Source organism: Bos mutus, chromosome 3 (genome assembly GCF_027580195.1).
Source record: "Bos mutus isolate GX-2022 chromosome 3, NWIPB_WYAK_1.1, whole genome shotgun sequence".
NCBI classification, from domain to species: Eukaryota; Metazoa; Chordata; class Mammalia; order Artiodactyla; family Bovidae; genus Bos; species Bos mutus.
This window is the reverse complement of record NC_091619.1, coordinates 21,809,546-21,827,208: the sequence shown is the minus strand read 5'-3', so window position 1 is coordinate 21,827,208 and position 17,663 is coordinate 21,809,546. Positions and strand designations below refer to the sequence as shown.

General features: G+C 44.0%; 1 protein-coding gene across 1 annotated transcript in view; it reads right to left on the bottom strand.

Annotated features, from left to right (window-relative positions):
• Window positions 1-8,586: 8,586 nt before the first annotated feature.
• The window catches only part of NOTCH2 (notch receptor 2), a 175,016-nt gene continuing 165,939 nt past the window's right edge, over window positions 8,587-17,663 (bottom strand). Inside the window, 6 exon segments of the mRNA XM_005895272.2 lie at window positions 8,587-12,365; window positions 12,368-13,202; window positions 14,135-14,232; window positions 14,895-15,042; window positions 15,845-16,146; window positions 16,966-17,134. Of these exon segments, the coding sequence (XP_005895334.2) occupies window positions 11,815-12,365; window positions 12,368-13,202; window positions 14,135-14,232; window positions 14,895-15,042; window positions 15,845-16,146; window positions 16,966-17,134 (2,103 nt within the window). The 3' untranslated portion in view covers window positions 8,587-11,814.

Sequence of the window (17,663 nt, the reverse complement as noted above, 5' to 3'; positions counted from 1 at the left end):
TACCATCTCTTCCTCCTTTACAATTCTTCTATATCGTGTCCTGCAATAACCATAGTGATAAGATTCGGATGTAACATGATTATTATTTGGTGCCCATCCTATGCCAAGTCCTTGGTGTTAAATCTTTTCCAGGAATGAAGGTAAAGGGGTGATTGAGGAGAGAGAGAGGAGAAGGAGAGAGAAACATGGGACAAGTATTACAGAAAGACATAACCTGGGTCCTTACATCGCAGTATGTGCTGGCCTAGATTGTCTGATGGTGATGATTTACAATGAAGAGCTTGCAAATTTCTAATTACAGAACCCAGACTCAACCCTAACAACTTATGCTAGGGCAACCTGGCACTCAGTTCAGTTCAGTTCAGTTCAGTCACTCAGTCGTGTCCAACTCTTTGCAACCCCATGAATCACAGCATGTCAGGCCTCCCTGTCCATCACCAACTCCCAGAGTTCACTCAGACTCACGTCCATCGAGTCAGTGATGCCATCCAGCCATCTCGTCCTCTGTCATCCCCTTCTCCTTCTGCCCGCAATCCCTCCCAGCATCAGAGTCTTTTCCAATGAGTCAACTCTTCCCATGAGGTGGCCAAAGTACTGGAGTTTCAGCTTTAGCATCATTCCTCCCAAAGAAATCCCAAGGCTGATCTCTTTTAGAATGGACTGGTTGGATCTCCTTGCAGTCCAAGGGACTCTCAAGAGTTTTCTCCAACACTACAGCTCAAAAGCATCAATTCTTCAGCACTCAGCCTTCTTCACAGTCCAACTCTCACATCCATACATGACCACTGGAAAAACCATAGCCTTGACTAGATGGACCTTAGTTGGCAAAGTAATGTCTCTGCTTTTCAATATGCTATCTAGGTTGGTCATAACTTTCCTTCCAAGGAGTAAGCGTCTTTGAATTTCATGGCCGAATTCACCATCTGCAGTGATTTTGGAGCCCCAAAAAATAAAGTCTGACACTGTTTCCACTGTTTCCCCATCTATTTCCCACGAAGTGATGGGACCAAATGCCATGATCTTCGTTTTCTGAATGTTGAGCTTTAAGCCAACTTTTTCACTCTCCTCTTTCACTTTCATCAAGAGGCTTTTTAGTTCCTCTTCACTTTCTGCCATAAGGGTGGTGTCATCTGCATATCTGAGGTTATTGATATTTCTCCCCGCAATCTTGATTCCAGCTTATGCTTCTTCCAGCCCAGCATTTCTCATGATGTACTCTGCATATAAGGTAAATAAACAGGGTGACAATATACAGCCTTGACGTACTCCTTTTCCTATTTGGAACCAGTCTGTTGTTCCATGTCCAATTCTAACTGTTGCTTCCTGACCTGCATATAGGTTTCTCAAGAGGCAAGTCAGATGGTCTGGTATTCCCATCTCTTTCAGAATTTTCCACAGTTTATTGTGATCCACACAGTCAAAGGCTTTGGCATAGTTAATAAAGCAGAAATAGATGTTTTTCTGGAACTCTCTTGCTTTTTCTATGATCCAGTGGATGTTGGCAATTTGATCTCTGGTTCCTTTGCCTTTTCTAAAACCAGCTTGAATATCTGGAAGTTCACGGTTCATGTATTGCTGAAGCCTGGCTTGGAGAATTTTGAGCATTACTTTACTAGCATGTGAGATGAGTGCAATTGTGCAGTACTTTGAGCATCCTTTGGCATTGCCTTTGTTTGGGATTGGAATGAAAATTGACTTTTTCCAGTCCTGTGGCCACTGCTGAGTTTTCCAAATTTGCTGGCACATTGAGTGCAGCACTTTCACAGCATCATCTTTCAGGATTTGAAATAGCTCCACTGGAATGCCATCACCTCCACTAGCTTTGTTCGTAGTGATGCTTTCTAAGGCCCACTTGACTTCACATTCCAGGATGTCTGGCTCTAGGTGAGTGATCACACCATTGTGATTATCTGGGTCGTGAAGATCTTTTTTGTACAGTTCTTCTGTGTATTATTGCCACCTCTTCTTAATATCTTCTGCTTCTGTTAGGTCCATACCATTTCTGTCCTTTATCGAGCCCATCTTTGCATGAAATGTTCCCTTGGTATCTCTAATTTTCTTGAAGAGATCTCTAGTCTTTCCCATTCTGTTGTTTTCCTCTATTTCTTTGCATTGATCGCTGAGGAAGGCTTTCTTATCTCTTCTTGCTATTCTTTGGAACTCTGCATTCAGATGTTGTATCTTTCCTTTTCTCCTTTGCTTTTCCCTTCTCTTCTTTTCACAGCTATTTGTAAGGCCTCCCCAGATAGCCATTTGGCTTTTTTGCATTTCTTTTCCATGGGGATGGTCTTGATCCCTGTCTCCTATACAATGTCACGAACCTCATTCCATAGTTCATCAGGCACTCTATCAGATCTAGGCCCTTAAATCTATTTCTCACTTCCACTGTATAATCATAAGGGATTTGATTTAGGTCATACCTGAATGGTCTAGTGGTTTTCCCTACTTTCTTCAATTTCAGTCTGAATTTGGTAATAAGAAGTTCATTGTCTGAGCCACAGTCAGCTCCCAGTCTTGTGTTTGTTGACTGTATAGAGCTTCTCCATCTTTGGCTGCAAATAACATAATCAATCTGATTTCAATGTTGACCATCTGGTGATGTCCATGTGTAGAGTCTTCTCTTGTGTTGTTGGAAGATGGTGTTTGCTATGACCAGTGCGTTTTCTTGGCAAAACTCTATTAGTCTTTGCCCTGCTTCATTCCATATTCCAAGGCCAAATTTGCCTGTTACTCCAGGTGTTTCTTGACTTCCTACTTTTGCATTCCAGTCCCCTATAATGAAAAGGACATCTTTTTTGGGTGTTAGTTCTAAAAGACTTATATAGGTCTTCATAGAACCATTCAACTTCAGCTTCTTCAGCGTTACTGGTTGGGGCATAGACTTGGATTATTGTGATATTGAATGGTTTGCCTTGAAAACGAACAGAGATCATTCCGTCATTTTTGAGATTGCATCCAAGTACTGCATTTCGAACTCTTTTGTTGACCATGATGGCTACTCCATTTCTTCTAAGGGATTTCTGCCAGCAGTAGTAGATATAATGGTCATCTGAGTTAAACTCACCCATTCCAGTCCATTTTAGTTCACTGATTCCTAGAATGTTGACGTTCACTCTTACCATCTCCTGTTTGACCACTTCCAATTTGCCTTGATTCATGGACCTGACATTCCAGGTTCCTATGCAATATTGCTCTTTATAGCATCGGACCTTGCTTCTATCACCAGTCACATCCACAGCTGGGTATTATTTTTGTTTTGGCTCCATCCCTTCATTCTTTCTGCAGTTATTTCTCCACTGATCTCCAGTAGCATATTGGGCACCTACTGACCTGGGGAGTTCCTCTTTCAGTATCCTATCATTTTGCCTTTTCATACTGTTCATGGGGTTCTCAAGCCAAGAATACTGAAGTGGTTTGCCATTCCCTTCTCCAGTGGACCACATTCTGTCAGATCTCTCCACCATGACCCGCCCATCTTGGGTGGCCCCACGGGCATGGCTTAGTTTCATTGAGTTAGACAAGGCTGTGGTCCTAGTGTGATTAGTTTGACTAGTTTTCTGAGCAACCCCACATCCAAGGAGTGGTGGTTGCGCGGGCGCAGGAGGGCCTAGAGGAGCTATTCCACGTTCAAGGTCAGGAGGGGCGGCGGTGAGGAGATAGCCCTCATCCAAGGTAAGGAGCAGTGGCTGCACTTTCCTGGAGCAGCTGTGAAGAGATACCCCACGCCCAAGGTAAGAGAAACTCAAGTAAGACGGTAGGTGTTGCAAGAGGGCATCAGAGGGAGACACACTGAAACCATAACCTGGCACTAGACAGTGCAAACAGCAGCCAAGTATTAATTATCCAGAACCCCTGCCCACTAGTCAACAGCTGGCTTGCCTTGCTCACTTAAGTCATTTTGCAGTTCTGCAGTTCCACAATTTATATAACTGAATTTGAAACTATATTTGCTTCATGGAGTATCTATTGTAAATAACAATGTTGTTCACCATGAAATAATCTCCACAAATTAAATTAATGAAAACCAATAATTGAAAAAGGAAGGAGGGAGGAAGAAAGGGAAGCAAATGGAATTAGTGAGGAACTATAGGCATATACTGTAAAATAGAAAATATTAATGTTTTATAATTCTGTAATGTAAAATCATAGTTATATAATATTTATACTAGGTGTTTATACATTTCTATCAGTATTGTAGATACATTTTACTAAAGTATAACTCACCATAGTAAAATTCACTAATCTTAAATTTTACATAAAATATTATATATGTATACATTCATGAAATCGCCACCAAAGTCAAGGTATTTCCAGTCTCCAAAATAGACTTTTCTTACCATCTTCTCAGCCAAGACCCCTGTCCCTCCAAAGTACCCACTATTCAGATCCTTAGGAGCTGTTTGCTTTTCTGACTTATATTATGGAATCATACAGAATGTATTTTTCATGTCTGGCTTATTTTGTTCAACATTAAGTCAGTGACAGCTCTTCATATTGCTGCGTGTTGTTCTTTTTCATTTCTGGGTACTATTCCAATAGAGTGACAGCATCATAATTTATCCACCCTAACTCAAAGACAAAGTGGTGAAGAAACACACTAGTTGATCAGGAAAAGAAGTTAAGTTACAATTGTCAATACATGATTTTTTTACTTTGTGTCTCTTGCCTTCATATGTCAATGGCAGGCTGTCAGTAGAAGTATTTTAGAGATGTTATCATTGGAACATGGTAATTAATTCAATTACCAGGAAATCAGCTTCCACATGAGCAATAAATATATATTCTTCTTCTAACTTTTTATTTTGTATTGTGGGAGACCTGGGTTGGGAAGGTCCACTGGAGAAGGAAATGGCAACCCAGTCCAGTATTCTTGCCTGCAGAATCCTGTGGACAGAGGAGCGTGGTGAGCTACAGCCCAAGGGGTCACAAAGACCTGGACACAACTGAGCAACTAACATATAGCCAATTAACAATGTGATAGTTTCAGGTGAAGAGCGAACGGATTCAGCCATACATACACGTGTATTCATTCTCGCCGAATTCCCCTTCCATCCAGGCTGTCACGTAACGTTCAGTGGAGTTCCACGTGCTAGACAGTAGGTCCTTGTTGGTTACCTGTTTTAAGTATAGCAGTGTATACATGACCATCCCGAACACCCTAACTAACCCTTCCCTCCCATCCTTCTCCCCAGCAACCATAAATTCACTCTGAGTCTGTTTCTGTTTCGTACGCAAATCATTTGTGTCATTTCATTTTAGATTCCACATATAAAAGATGTCATACAACAGTTCTCCTTCTCTGACTTCACTCAGTGTGACAATCTCTAGGTCCATCCATGCTGTTGCAAATGGCATTGTTTCATTTTTAAAGGCTGAGTAATTTTCCATTGTATGTTCTTATAAAAAAATGTAATCATTGGAGGGAAAATTTTTGGATACTATTGTGTTTTCACCTTCCAGATCCACTCTCTTCCTTTCTCCTTTCTTCTTGAATTAAGCCCTTCTTGAATTAAGAGATCTTTCTCCACCAAGATCTCTCCTCCAGGAAGCTGACCTGTATCAACAGTTCAATTCCAACAGACTCCTATATGTTCAGACTTCCACGTGGATTCTGCAAATAGGAAGTCCAGGGTGGAAGCGTGGTGGGGAATGAGATCAGGGTATTCATTTCTTGGCTTCCTTGTAGTGACGGGGTCTGGGGCTCATGGTGCCCCTGGCAGAAGTCACAACTTTCCTTGAGTTAACTCATTCTATAGGACTCCTTCCTTCCAGTTTTCAGTAACCTCTCCCAGCCTTCTCCTGCTTTGGACCTGAAGTGGTAATAGATGCTGATGATAACCAGGACTTTTTGCACCACCCCTTAGGCTTCCCCAACACCCCATCCCACATACCCCTTAGGCTTCCCCCAAACCCTACACGCATGTCATAATCAGTTTTGGTAAATAAGCCCTTCTTGAATTGTTTGCCCACACTTTGCAGTTGGGACCTGACTGGTGCAAATATTTCAAATGTGTTTTGTTAAGGTCCATTTCAAAAGAAGGAAAAGTTATATTCATTCTGTTTCACACACATTCACACAGCTACAAATATACACCACAACCACACGTTTGTGCACACACACACACACTTCACATGCACCATCTCTCTTTAGGACTTTTGCAAGCACTTGATTCATATTTCACTTAAAAAATACTGTCACCAGGGAATTCCCTGGCAGTCCAGTGGTTAGGACTCTGCACTTCCGTTGTCGCTAGCCTGGATTCGACCCCTGGCCGGGGACCTAAGATTTGCAAGCTACGTGGCTTGGCCTAAAAAAAGAGAAGAATGCTGTCACCAAGTGAGGTGAATTACCCAACCACCACACAGCATGCCTAAGAGTGTTTATTAGGAGAACTTGGAAGCAGAAGCAGTGACAGGCTTGTAGATTGCCTAGTGCCCATCACATCATGGAAAGTGTGCAGACATTAAAGATGACTGTTCAATTATGACGTTCTGAGAAAAGAACTCCCTGCCCCTCCTTTAGCTGCGAGGCCTTTTAGCTACATGACAGGGAAGCCCAGCCCCTCCTCTGGCGTAACCATGGCCTGGGGTCCACGTCTGTTGGCCCAGCTGTGTGATAAAGCAGCCCAAGATTTCCAGGCCTGCTCTCCCTTCTTGCATTTCATGCCCAGGAAAGCCCTGGACAGTCCCTGCATGATCAAGCACCAGGTTTCTATACTTCCAGCTGCAGAACAGGATATGATGGACAGCCCAGATCCACTCAGTACAGCTCCATGGAGCAAATTTTCATTGCCACAGAATCTGAAAGGCTCTGAGAAGCCAGCCTGCAGAGAACCAGACTTGGGCAAGACATTCCTTAGTTCTCAAATTCATTTTTCTTTTACATCATTTCAAAACCCAACATGAAGACTCAAGTATATTTTATATAAAATTATAGCACTCTCAGGATAACCCCAATATGATACCGTGTTTAAAATATAGTATCATTGTCAAATATTTGTGTTCAAACACCTCACTGGTTGCCTTTACAAGTAAATGTATGAAAGAACTTGGTAATGTGTGTATGTATATATATACAGAAGTATATATGCAAAATATTTTATAGCTGTATATGTTAACTCTATACAAAATTTAAAGAGAAATAACATTGTAAATTAATGGTTTAGTTAACAGCACCATCAGTTTTATTAGTTATATCCCAAATCTCAATTCTTGCTTTAGCAGATATTCTACATTTCCATTAGAAGGCACTTCTTCCTGAGCCACTGTCCGTTTAATGCACGGAAAAGTAACTTAGTCTTGTGATGCTTCCTATTTAGCATCAAGCTAAATCTTGAAGCTTTTCCTCAAGAGCATTTATTTATTCTCTGCCTGGAGAAAGAATGAGTGAAGGTTGCTCAGTCGTGTCTGACTCTTTGTGAACCCATAGACTATACAGTCCATGGAATTCTCAGGCCAGAATACTGGAGTGGGTAGCCTTTCCCTTCTCCAGGGGATCTTCCCAACCCAGGGATCGAACCCATGTCTCCTGTATTGCAGGCAGATTCTTTACCAGCTGAGCCACAAGGGAAGCCCCAAAATACTGGAGTGGGTAGTCTATCCCTTCTCCAGTGGATCTTCCCAACCCAGGAATTGAATTGGGTTTCCTGCATTGCAGGCAGATTCTTTACCAACTAAGCTATGAGGGAAGCCCCTTATGGCAGAAAGTGAAGAACTAAAGAGCCTCTTGATGAAGGTGAAAGAGGAGACGGAAAAAGTTGGCTTAAAATTCAACATTCAAAAAACAAAGATCATGGCATCAGGTCCCATCACTTCATGCAAATAGATGGGGAAACAATGGAAAGTCACAGACTATTTTTGGGGGTCCAAAATCACTGCAGATGGTGACTGCAGCCATGAAATTAAGACGCTTGCTCCTTAGAAGAAAAGCTATGACCAACCTAGACAGCATATTAAAAAGCAGAGACATTACTTTGCCAACAAATGTCCATCTAGTCAAAGCTATGGTTTTTCCAGTAGTCATGTATGGATGTGAGAGTTGGACTATAAAGAAAGCTGAGCACTAAAGAATTGATGCTTTTAACTGTGGTGTTAGAGAAGACTCTTGAGTCCATTGGACTGCAAGGAGATCAGACCAGTCAATCCTAAAGGAAATGAGTCCTGAATACTCATTGGAAGGACTGATGCTGAAGCTGAAACTCCAATCCTTTGGCCACCTGATGCGAAGAACTGACTCATTAGAAAAGACTCTGATGCTGGGAAAGACTGAAGGCAGGAGGCGAAGGGGACGACAGAGGATGGGATGGTTGGATGGCGTTACCGGCTCGATGGACATTCGTTTGAGCAAGCTCTGGGAGTTGGTGATGGACAGGGAGGTCTGGTGTGCTGCAGTCTATGGGTCAAAGAGTCAGACACAACTGAGTGACTGAACTACTACTACTTGGAGAAAGAAAAAAAGACTAGTGCTAGGCTATATGGGATTCAGAATGAAAAGAAAAGGTTTTCTCTCTCAGCAAATTATGACATCATGAGTTAAATCATTGCAAAGTAGGGATGAAGAATGGAAAATAAAAACTGCAATGTCTGTTGAGCTTGACATGTAATTTTTTATTTTGTGATAAAAATGCTTCCATATAAATTTTGTCATAACTACTTTTAGAATGAAACTTTGAAAATTAAAAACAAATTGTGCATTTTCCTTACCATGAATAGTTAGGAATATGCAGTCATTTTATTGGTTATTGGGTTTCTCATACAAACAGATATCATATCACTTTTAAGAGAAATGTACACAAGTAAGAAGCCACAGTACCAAACAGTTACGAGTGGGAGCCTCTGGGCATATACACTTGTCCTCTCAGTCACCGTACATTCAGTATATTAGTTAAGGCCAAAATCCCCAAACCACTTGCCAATGGAATATTACACCTTTGGTTCTCTTTTATGCAAGAATTATGAACTAGCAAACTTAATAATGATGAGAGAATGGACTTGTGCATTATAGCTGATTGCTTACATAAAATCTTTAACTCTCACTCTCTCTTTCCCTCAAACCTTTCTCTCCCTTACCAACATGTAAATCAGAAAATGATGCTTAATACAAAAGAAACAAACAAATAAAAAATATATCCCCAAAGGCAGACAGAACATGACTCAAAGGAAGAATTTATAAAGATAAGAATGTGAGGGGCAAAGAGGGTGACATAGACCTGTCAAAAAAGATGTTTCCCATACAAACTTAAGTCTCCACTTCAGAACCCAGTTGAGAAAGTCATTCCTCATCTTATTTTCTCTTTTACTCAATACAACTCACAGGTTCTTCACAATCTAAGTGACTGATAAATGCTTGAAAGGCAGTGTCTTCTTCCTTATCACTGAAACCTGTTGTTTGTAATGGCAGCTTTCATATTTATTTCTGCAAAACCCAAAGGATCCCAAAGAGGAGCAAGCAAGTTAGGCCCACAATGTGCTTACAGACGGAGGAGGCTATAAGGGATCAAGCTGCTAGATCAGAGCTGACACTGTGAAGAAGAGGGGCCGGAATGGGATGACAGAGAAGTGTAAGTGTGGTGAGGTCCACAGTGGTCCATGGAGAGGCGTCCTCCCCATCTGTGAATCAACGAATAGGTCCAAGGATAAGGAATCACCATTCAGAATGACAAAATGCTTCACACTATGAAAGGGGTTGGTAGAGTTGCCACATGAGAGAATACAATACAGAATGAAAAACTAATCTGCTTGTATCAGGGAAAATGAATTATATTTTAGTTCAGTGAACTTGGGCAGGACTAGAAAAACTCTTTGTAGACTTCCATGCTAACAGACACATATGGTTTCCATATGAAGCCACAGACAGATAAATCTGGTAAATGGGAAGAACTCAGGCAAGGCAGTAAGGAAAACTATCATTGAAGCCAACACGGAGTGGGCAGACCACCTATTAATATCTACAAGATGCTCCCAGAAGAACTGATTTTCCATTGTCATGATATCATAGCACCAGGCAGAAGGGACAGTGTGGAGACAGAACCAGTTGTTAGCTAACTCAGGGAGAAGAGGAAGAAAACTACTTTTCTCCTCTTTCTAGTGTTGGATAGAATGCATGTCCTTGATAGAGGGTCAAAAGAGTTACCAAGACCACAAATACAGGAAGCAGACGTGGGTGAGATGCAATCACACTCTGAACATGAAGATGACAAGACAGTAAGTCTATTCTTGTCCATTATCATCTAGAAGGTGACTCTATGAGAGGAAAATATCCCTGATAAGTGTCTATGTTAGTTGCCTAATGGGGAATCTCATGACCACCTGAAATAAAAGGAACTGGGAGCAAAAAATAGCAAAGGCTACCTCATAATTCCTCCCTTTCCAACCTTCTTATAAGACTGGCTTTGGCCACAGAAACTAGGCCAGCATTCTAGTTCCCACCCTTGAACACAGAAAACCCAGGTGTTCAGTGAGGACCTACTGGGTGCACAAGTAATCAGACCACGAAGTGTGGCAGGAAGATAGGTGAAAGGGGCCTGGGATCAGAAGGAATGTCAGGAAGTAGAGACTGCGACCACCTGACCAGGGGAAGATGACTGTCATGGGGGTTGGGGAGGAGGCCCTTGAGCAGACTAAAGTTCAGTTCTAAATGGCAAGGGAATGTCGTTTGAAGGCTCAATAACTACAACAATCTCCATCTGCTGGATGTGTGAGTGAAGCAGGCCAAGGGTTCTAACACCTCTAACAACGTGTTTGATGCTGGCAGTCAACAGAATGCTTGGCAGGGACTGGTTAGTGGGTAATCACTTCTTGCCTGAGTTAGCGTATCTCTTGGCTCTCTTGGTCATTCCAACATTCCAAACCTTGGTCTGTTTGGGTTTTGCTTTTTTAAAGGGGTCATATTAGCTACACCGCCAAGGATAAAACCTTCACACTTACTAGGCGGACACATGGAAAAAAAGAAGATGCTTACTCTTCTTCCTGGTAAGGTCTGTAGGAACCCAGCATGTAGGCAAGAGAATTTAGGCGCAGCTTCTTGAAAGGGGTCCTGGTCCCCTAAATGGGTTCAAAGAAAAATATTTTGCTCCCCTTCTTCTTTTAGGAATGATATGTAGGAGAAAGGACTATGTCCATTTTCTAAAGAAACATACTTGAAAAGTGTCTGCTGAGACCATAAAGGTAAACCCTGTGAGGTTCCTGGGGACACTGGGAAAACAGGAGGGAAAAGGGAGGCTGCAGGTGCCTCCAGCACAGGCATGATTCAAAGCACAAAGGTTCTGCCCTGGAACAGGCAGGTGGGGTTCCAGCCACAGAGAGGTGCACAATTAAAGCACCAAATGAAGTCAAAAGAATTTTCCAAGGATGAGAACAGGAGACAGGTCACATCTGGCAGAATTCCAGGGCACAACTCCCAGCAGGAATCGACCGCAGAATCTTCTCATGGATATGGCAGAAGCCCCCAAGGCTGAAAAATGCACTCCAGGCTGCAAGAATGTCTACAACAGGCATCCATCTTATTCTCTGTATTGAAGAGAGGAAATGTGGTCCCAAGTCTTGTATTTATCTTGTAGTTCAGTGAACTTGGGGACTTGACGGGCAAGAGATTACAAGGAGCCTTGTCCCATCCATGTTCCCCAAACCCTGCAGATGCTCAGTGAAGCTAATTAACTTGCTTCTTCAGGTTATCTACAAGATAAGAGCCTCTCCTCTCTCCTGCCTCCAGAAGCTGGTTCCAGAGATTTCTTCATTTCTTTCCCGGATGACCTTCATTTGTTCCTCAGCAGCATTTACAAGAGGAGTCTGTGTCTAGGCTGGAGGCAGACTCTTTCATGCATAGACCTGCATGTTGCTGCGTGGTGGCTCAGACATGTGTGTCCCAGGTCCCCGCTGACCTCCTCCAGCACCCCCAGGAGTGGGGCTGGTGGTCACATCTGACCAGTCAGAAGCAGAGTGGGGTGATGAACTTGACCACTGGTCAGGAGACTCTGGGGACGGTGTCAGGTAGGGGTGCTCACCCTGGAGGTGACCACTGTGACTGGGCGTTCTCTCAGCAGCGGTGGAGGAGGCATAGCTATGCTGTGATGGGGGTGTGGGATACTTGCCCACGGACGCTGGGAAGGCGTGATAGGCTGGGAGAATGGTCTGAGCAACCTGCCCATCCTGCTGGGGCATCATGGCAGTGGGAAAAGCCATACTGGGCAAGCGAGCCATTTCTGGAATCTGATACATGGTGGGCAGGGTGCCTGCAACAGCTGGAGGGCAGTTGGACGGAGGCTGGGCAGCCCCAGTTGGTTGGGCAATGCTGCCTTTGGGGATTAGCTGGAAAGTCACAATGGGGGGCAAGGGCTCTCGTGGGGTGGTTAAATGCTTCCCTTCCGCGGCCTGCTCTGGGGAGCTATGCCAGGGTGGGTGCCCTCAGCTGGAGCCAGGACCATACCGAACATCTCGTTGTACTGGCTCTCATTCATCTCCACGCGGTTCATCCAGTCGGCCGGGACAGTGACTGAATGCAGCCTACCCAAGCTCCCTGCGGTGCTGCTGCCCGGGGGCACAATGTGGCGGTGAGACAGCAGCTGGCTCACTGAGGGAAGCACAGTGTTGGCCCCATGAGCCAAGGGCTGCATCTCATGAAGGTTAGAGAAAGACAGTGCATGCTGTGCATGGACTGGGGCAGTGGGGGCGGCAGTGGCCAGCATGGGGTTGGGGGAGGCCTGTAAGATTCCGGGGGATGTGATCATTGGAGAGGAGGTGGTGTCAGAAACATATGTGTGCGGAGATTCTAGGGAATCGACGGGGGACAGAGTCACTGAGCTCTCAGACAGCTGGCCCTTGTCACTCAGAGACTTCTTCCTCCTGTTCCCCTTGGCATCCTTGGCCTCCTTGGCAAGGTTAGGGAGGCTAGTGGGCACGGTACTCTTGGTGTTAGGCCGTCTAGACTTCTTGCCCATTGGGGTATGCTTCAAACTGAGAAAAGGTCTGTTGGGCCCACAGATGACGGGTGAGAGCGCAGAAGTCAGCACTGTGCCGGGAGGGCTGGGGGTCACGTTGTACTCGTCCAGCAGGCGCACGATGTCATGGTGCATGCGGTCCCGGGCCACGTCCCGGGGAAGGCGATCCATGTGGTCTGTGATGTCCCGATTGGCAAAATGGTCTAACAGGATCTTGGCTGCTTCATAGCTCCCCTCCCGGGCAGCAAGAAACAGGGGTGTCTCCTCCTACAGAAAAAAAGAAAGAAAGAAAAAGCCCATGCAGAGTGCGTTTTAATAACACTCCTGAGAATACAGCCATGTTTCTCAATCTTTTTGTTATCACTCCTTTAGACATTTTTTCCTAACTGCCTTCCCACATGAAATTTTAATACCACAGATAAGAAGTGTGCACCTACCTATGTACTGAATGGCTATCTGTAATTTATACATAAAGAAAAATTATTTTACTTCTCCCCAAGAGCCAGCTTTGCCCTACTGAGGGCTACGTCTTCTTAGTGGGGAAAGTGTGAAATAAAGCATGTGCCTGAGCCATAAATTCACCTGCAAGAGCACTGAGCTTATCAAAATTGGGCTCTAAAAGGAGTATCAGAAATAAAGGTATGAAGGGAAGAACCTCAAGCATGTAGAGAACTGAGAAAAATAAAGGAAAGTGAAAGACAAAACATCTGAGACAAAGAACAAAATAATGGAAAAGAGGAAATGAACAAGAGAAGGTAAGGTGAGCAAGAGAGGGAAGCATGACACAGAAGTCAGAGGAAGCAGGAAAACATCATGGAGCCCAAGAACGGGGCAGGGGTGGAGGACGTGGAGCATCAGGAAAACAAATAAGAACAAACAAGTGAAAAGAAAGGAAGTGTGTGTGTGAATAGAACAAAGACCAGGAGAAAGGGAAACGTCAAAGAAGAGAAAGGCAGAAAAGGTTACCAAAGTTATCAAAGAAGAGCCTGGTGCAGACTGAGCAGGCTAAGGGTCAACCCTGACATCTCACTGGATAAGCCCAGTGCAAGCACTCAGGCACTCTGGACCCATTTCTGGCCAAATCTGCTTCCATCTTTGTCTATCCTTATCACCGAGCAGCTACAGGAGAAAAGGAATGGCCTCACACATAACCCGAGGCACTGCTGTACCTGCCCCCCAGCTCAGAGCCCAGATTGTACCTTGTTGTCCTGCATGTCTCGGTTGGCCCCATTTTTCAACAGCAAAAGGGTTGCCTCCACATTATTCACAGCAGCTGCCCAGTGAAGGGCAGATTTTCCTGCAGGAAAAAACATTTTTATAAGCAGACAGAGTAAGAGGTCATGTCCTACCTCTCCCATCGGGAAGTGTTATGACTTGTACAAGGAAACCTTGAACTTCTCAGACAACAGCTGGAAGCCAGTTTTCTCTGGGGGCCCACAGGAAAAACCAAAGATTATCTTCATTTTCCCCTATTCTAGAAACACTTTGGTACAGGCTGCCTAGCTTTCAGAAGACCTCTAAGTAAAAGGATCATCTGTCTATGGTACCACATCCTTCGTGTGGCAAAATCTAGCCTGTCACATGCTGAAGACAATAACCTGCTTATTTATTACATGCCAGGATATATAGTTAGAATATCTCACCACCCTACCCCTTCCATGAAGTCAGCTCTCATATCCTCATAACAAGAGTGGTATACCCAGGAACCTATGCAGGAAAACTCGCATAGACCTGGTCTTAGATCCAAGAACTCTCACTAAAAATCCATTCCCAACTTCATCTATGGACTTCGCACTGTCTCAGATCTCTGAACTCAATATTGCAAAAGGAAGAAGGAATGAATGAACGAATCTTCAGTGGATTCGGATCTGAGACAGCTCTTTAAGGACCTTGCAATAATTCTTTCCTCAGAGGCCTGCTTTGCAGGTAGGAGTCTGAATCCCTGCTTCTCATCCCTACCATGGTCATCCACTGCATTCACATCTGCTTGGCAGTTGATCAGTTCTGCCACCATTCCCTCCACTGCCAGGCGGGCAGCCAGGATCAGGGGTGTAGTGCCATCATTCATCCTTGCATCTAGATCAGTTACTCGGTTGCGGATCAGTATCTAGAATATGAGAAAGTACAGAAAAGAGAGTCAGCTTCATACAAAAAAATAATGAAGCTAAGACAAGACAGACATAAGAGCATCAGAGTTGAGGCTATACTGTAAGTTCCTGGAGGGCAGGGAATGTTTTGCTATCTTCGTGTCCAGGTTCTCCTAGGGTCAGTCAACTAATATCTGTTGAATGAATGAATAAAGGAATAGGATGAATGAATATACAAACAAACAGGTACCCAAGCTCTACAATGGCTTTGTAAATTAATGTACTTCTGCTTTCTAAAGAAAAAAGAGGGAATGTGGAAAAATACCACAACCTCAATTGTGGTGTACCAGTTAAGATGATATAGAATACTTTCAATTTCCTCTTAAGGCTAAAATAATAGGGCATCAGGTGTGCACTGTGAACTCATGTCAGGAAAACCACCAATGAGCAGCTGGAAGTCCATACAGTCAGATAAATCTAGAGGGAGAGGCTGACAGATACTAGTCGGAGGCAGGTGTCATGCACCTGATCTTTTCATTTGGGAGGTGTTTTGCCTCCTCAAAAACAAAACAAACACACAAAAAACAAAGCACTGATGAACAATCAGAAGACTGGTGTTATCTGCTTTACTATGAGCTGGCTGTATATGGTCAGCTCTGTCTGCCTGCTTCCCTTTCCTGCTTCCTATCCAGCAAGCATGACTTTATCATCTGCCTTATCCTCTCAAAGAATCACTGAACAAATGTAATGGGTTATTACATGTCTTAATGAAGGGAAAATATTCTAGATTCATTAGGTATCAACTCTTTACATGATCTTTACCTGGAAGACACCTTGGGCATCAGCAGCCACTGCAGCATGGAGAGGGCAGCGGCCCATGTTGTCCTGGGCATTGGCATCTGCACCTGCATCCAGGAGACGCTTGGCAGCATCTGCCCTTGAGTACCGGGCTGCGAGATGCAGGGCCATCTCACCCGTCCGGTCTGTCTGTGCTTGGAGGCTGGCACCCTGGTAGACTAGGTCCGTGATGATGTTGGCGGAAGAGTCCTCTGCATCTTCATCTTCATCACTCATGTCTGAGCTGCCTCCTCGGAGAGAAGCCAGCATCAGTGGGGTGCACCCATCTGGAGGAAAGGGAAATTCCAAATAGTATTTAAGGAGGGGAAGGACATTCATGTTCACTTAACCCTATTGCTGGAAGAGCTCAATTTGAAGAAAATTATTCTTTTCGGAAAAAACCCTGTGCTTCTTGTGATAAGTGGCAATTGATTTTTCCTTGATAGTATCCTTTCTGTAAAGAGGAGCTAGTCTCTAAGTTAAACAAGCTTTTCTGTTCAAGTTTCTAAGTGCTATGCTTTTTTTAAATTGGACAACATTTTAAAATATCCAGTATTAATAAACTATATACACTAAGGTACGAATTAAACAAATTCTCTATTCCTCTGCTTTGGGATATTATTTTTTTACCCCACTAAAATCTATCCCAAATAATCAGCCTTTTTGTTGCTGAACATGCATTATGTGATGGCTTCCCTGGTGGTTCAATGGTAAAGAATCTGCCTGCAATGCAGGAGAGGTGGGTTTGATCCCTCGGTCAGGAAGATCCCCTGGAGGAGGGCATGGCAACTTACTCCAGTATTCTTGCCTGGAGAATTCCATGGACAGAGGAGCCTGGCAGCCTACAGACCATGGGGTCGCAAAGAGGCAGACACGACTGAAGCAACTTAGCATGTATGCATGCAGAAGGTGAAACAAAATGAAATCCTGCCTCTTTTCTCATACAAATTCATAATTTCTGCAAGCCTGTTTTCCTTAGACATTCATTTCCTCAAGCTGATTTCCAGTCTGATTTCCTCGATCATTGAGTGGGGCAAACACAGGGGTAAGGTAGAACCAGGGGGTGGGCATAGCGCAGTGCAGAGAGAAGGCTTGCAGGCACTAACCTGGACCGCGGACGTTCACATCCAGCACGTCCACCTCCTGCTCTGCCTGTGGAGGGGTGAGAGCCAGCGATGGTGTCCTACGGATGTCTGCAGCTTCCAGGTGCTGCTGTGTCCACGGACGCCGATCGATGGGGTCATCTTCTTCTGAGAGCAAAGCCTCATCTTCAGCCTGAAAGAAGAGGACAACTCTCCTGATCACTCTGGCACGCCCCCAGGATCTCTCCCAATTCTCTGACTGACTAACTTCTAGCTACCCTTCAAGTAGAGAGCAGACTTTAATTCCTCTTATTGGTCCTAAAGAACACACGCTGCTCACTCTCCTTAACTAAGCATTGTGTTAGGTACTTACACAGCATTGCATGGCAGTTCCCAATGCTACCTGAAAGGCTCCTCAGGACAGGGAGCAAGCCTTGTTCAAGGTTGCCTCCCTGTCCCCTGTATCCACCCCAGTGCCCAGCACAGAGCCAGCATTCAGCAAGTATTTGCTGAATAATTATTATACTTTTAAAAGCAGCTGACCTTTATGGAATATTCAGTATGTGATAGAAAACAGGTAAGGCAATTCACCCGTATTGAAGGAATCATTATTATTTTCCCTATCTTACAAAGTAGGGATAAGTAAATATAAAGAGGTTAAATAATGTGCCAGAGTTTGGGACTTGAATCCAGTCCTGACTGTAGTAATTTTCTTAACCATC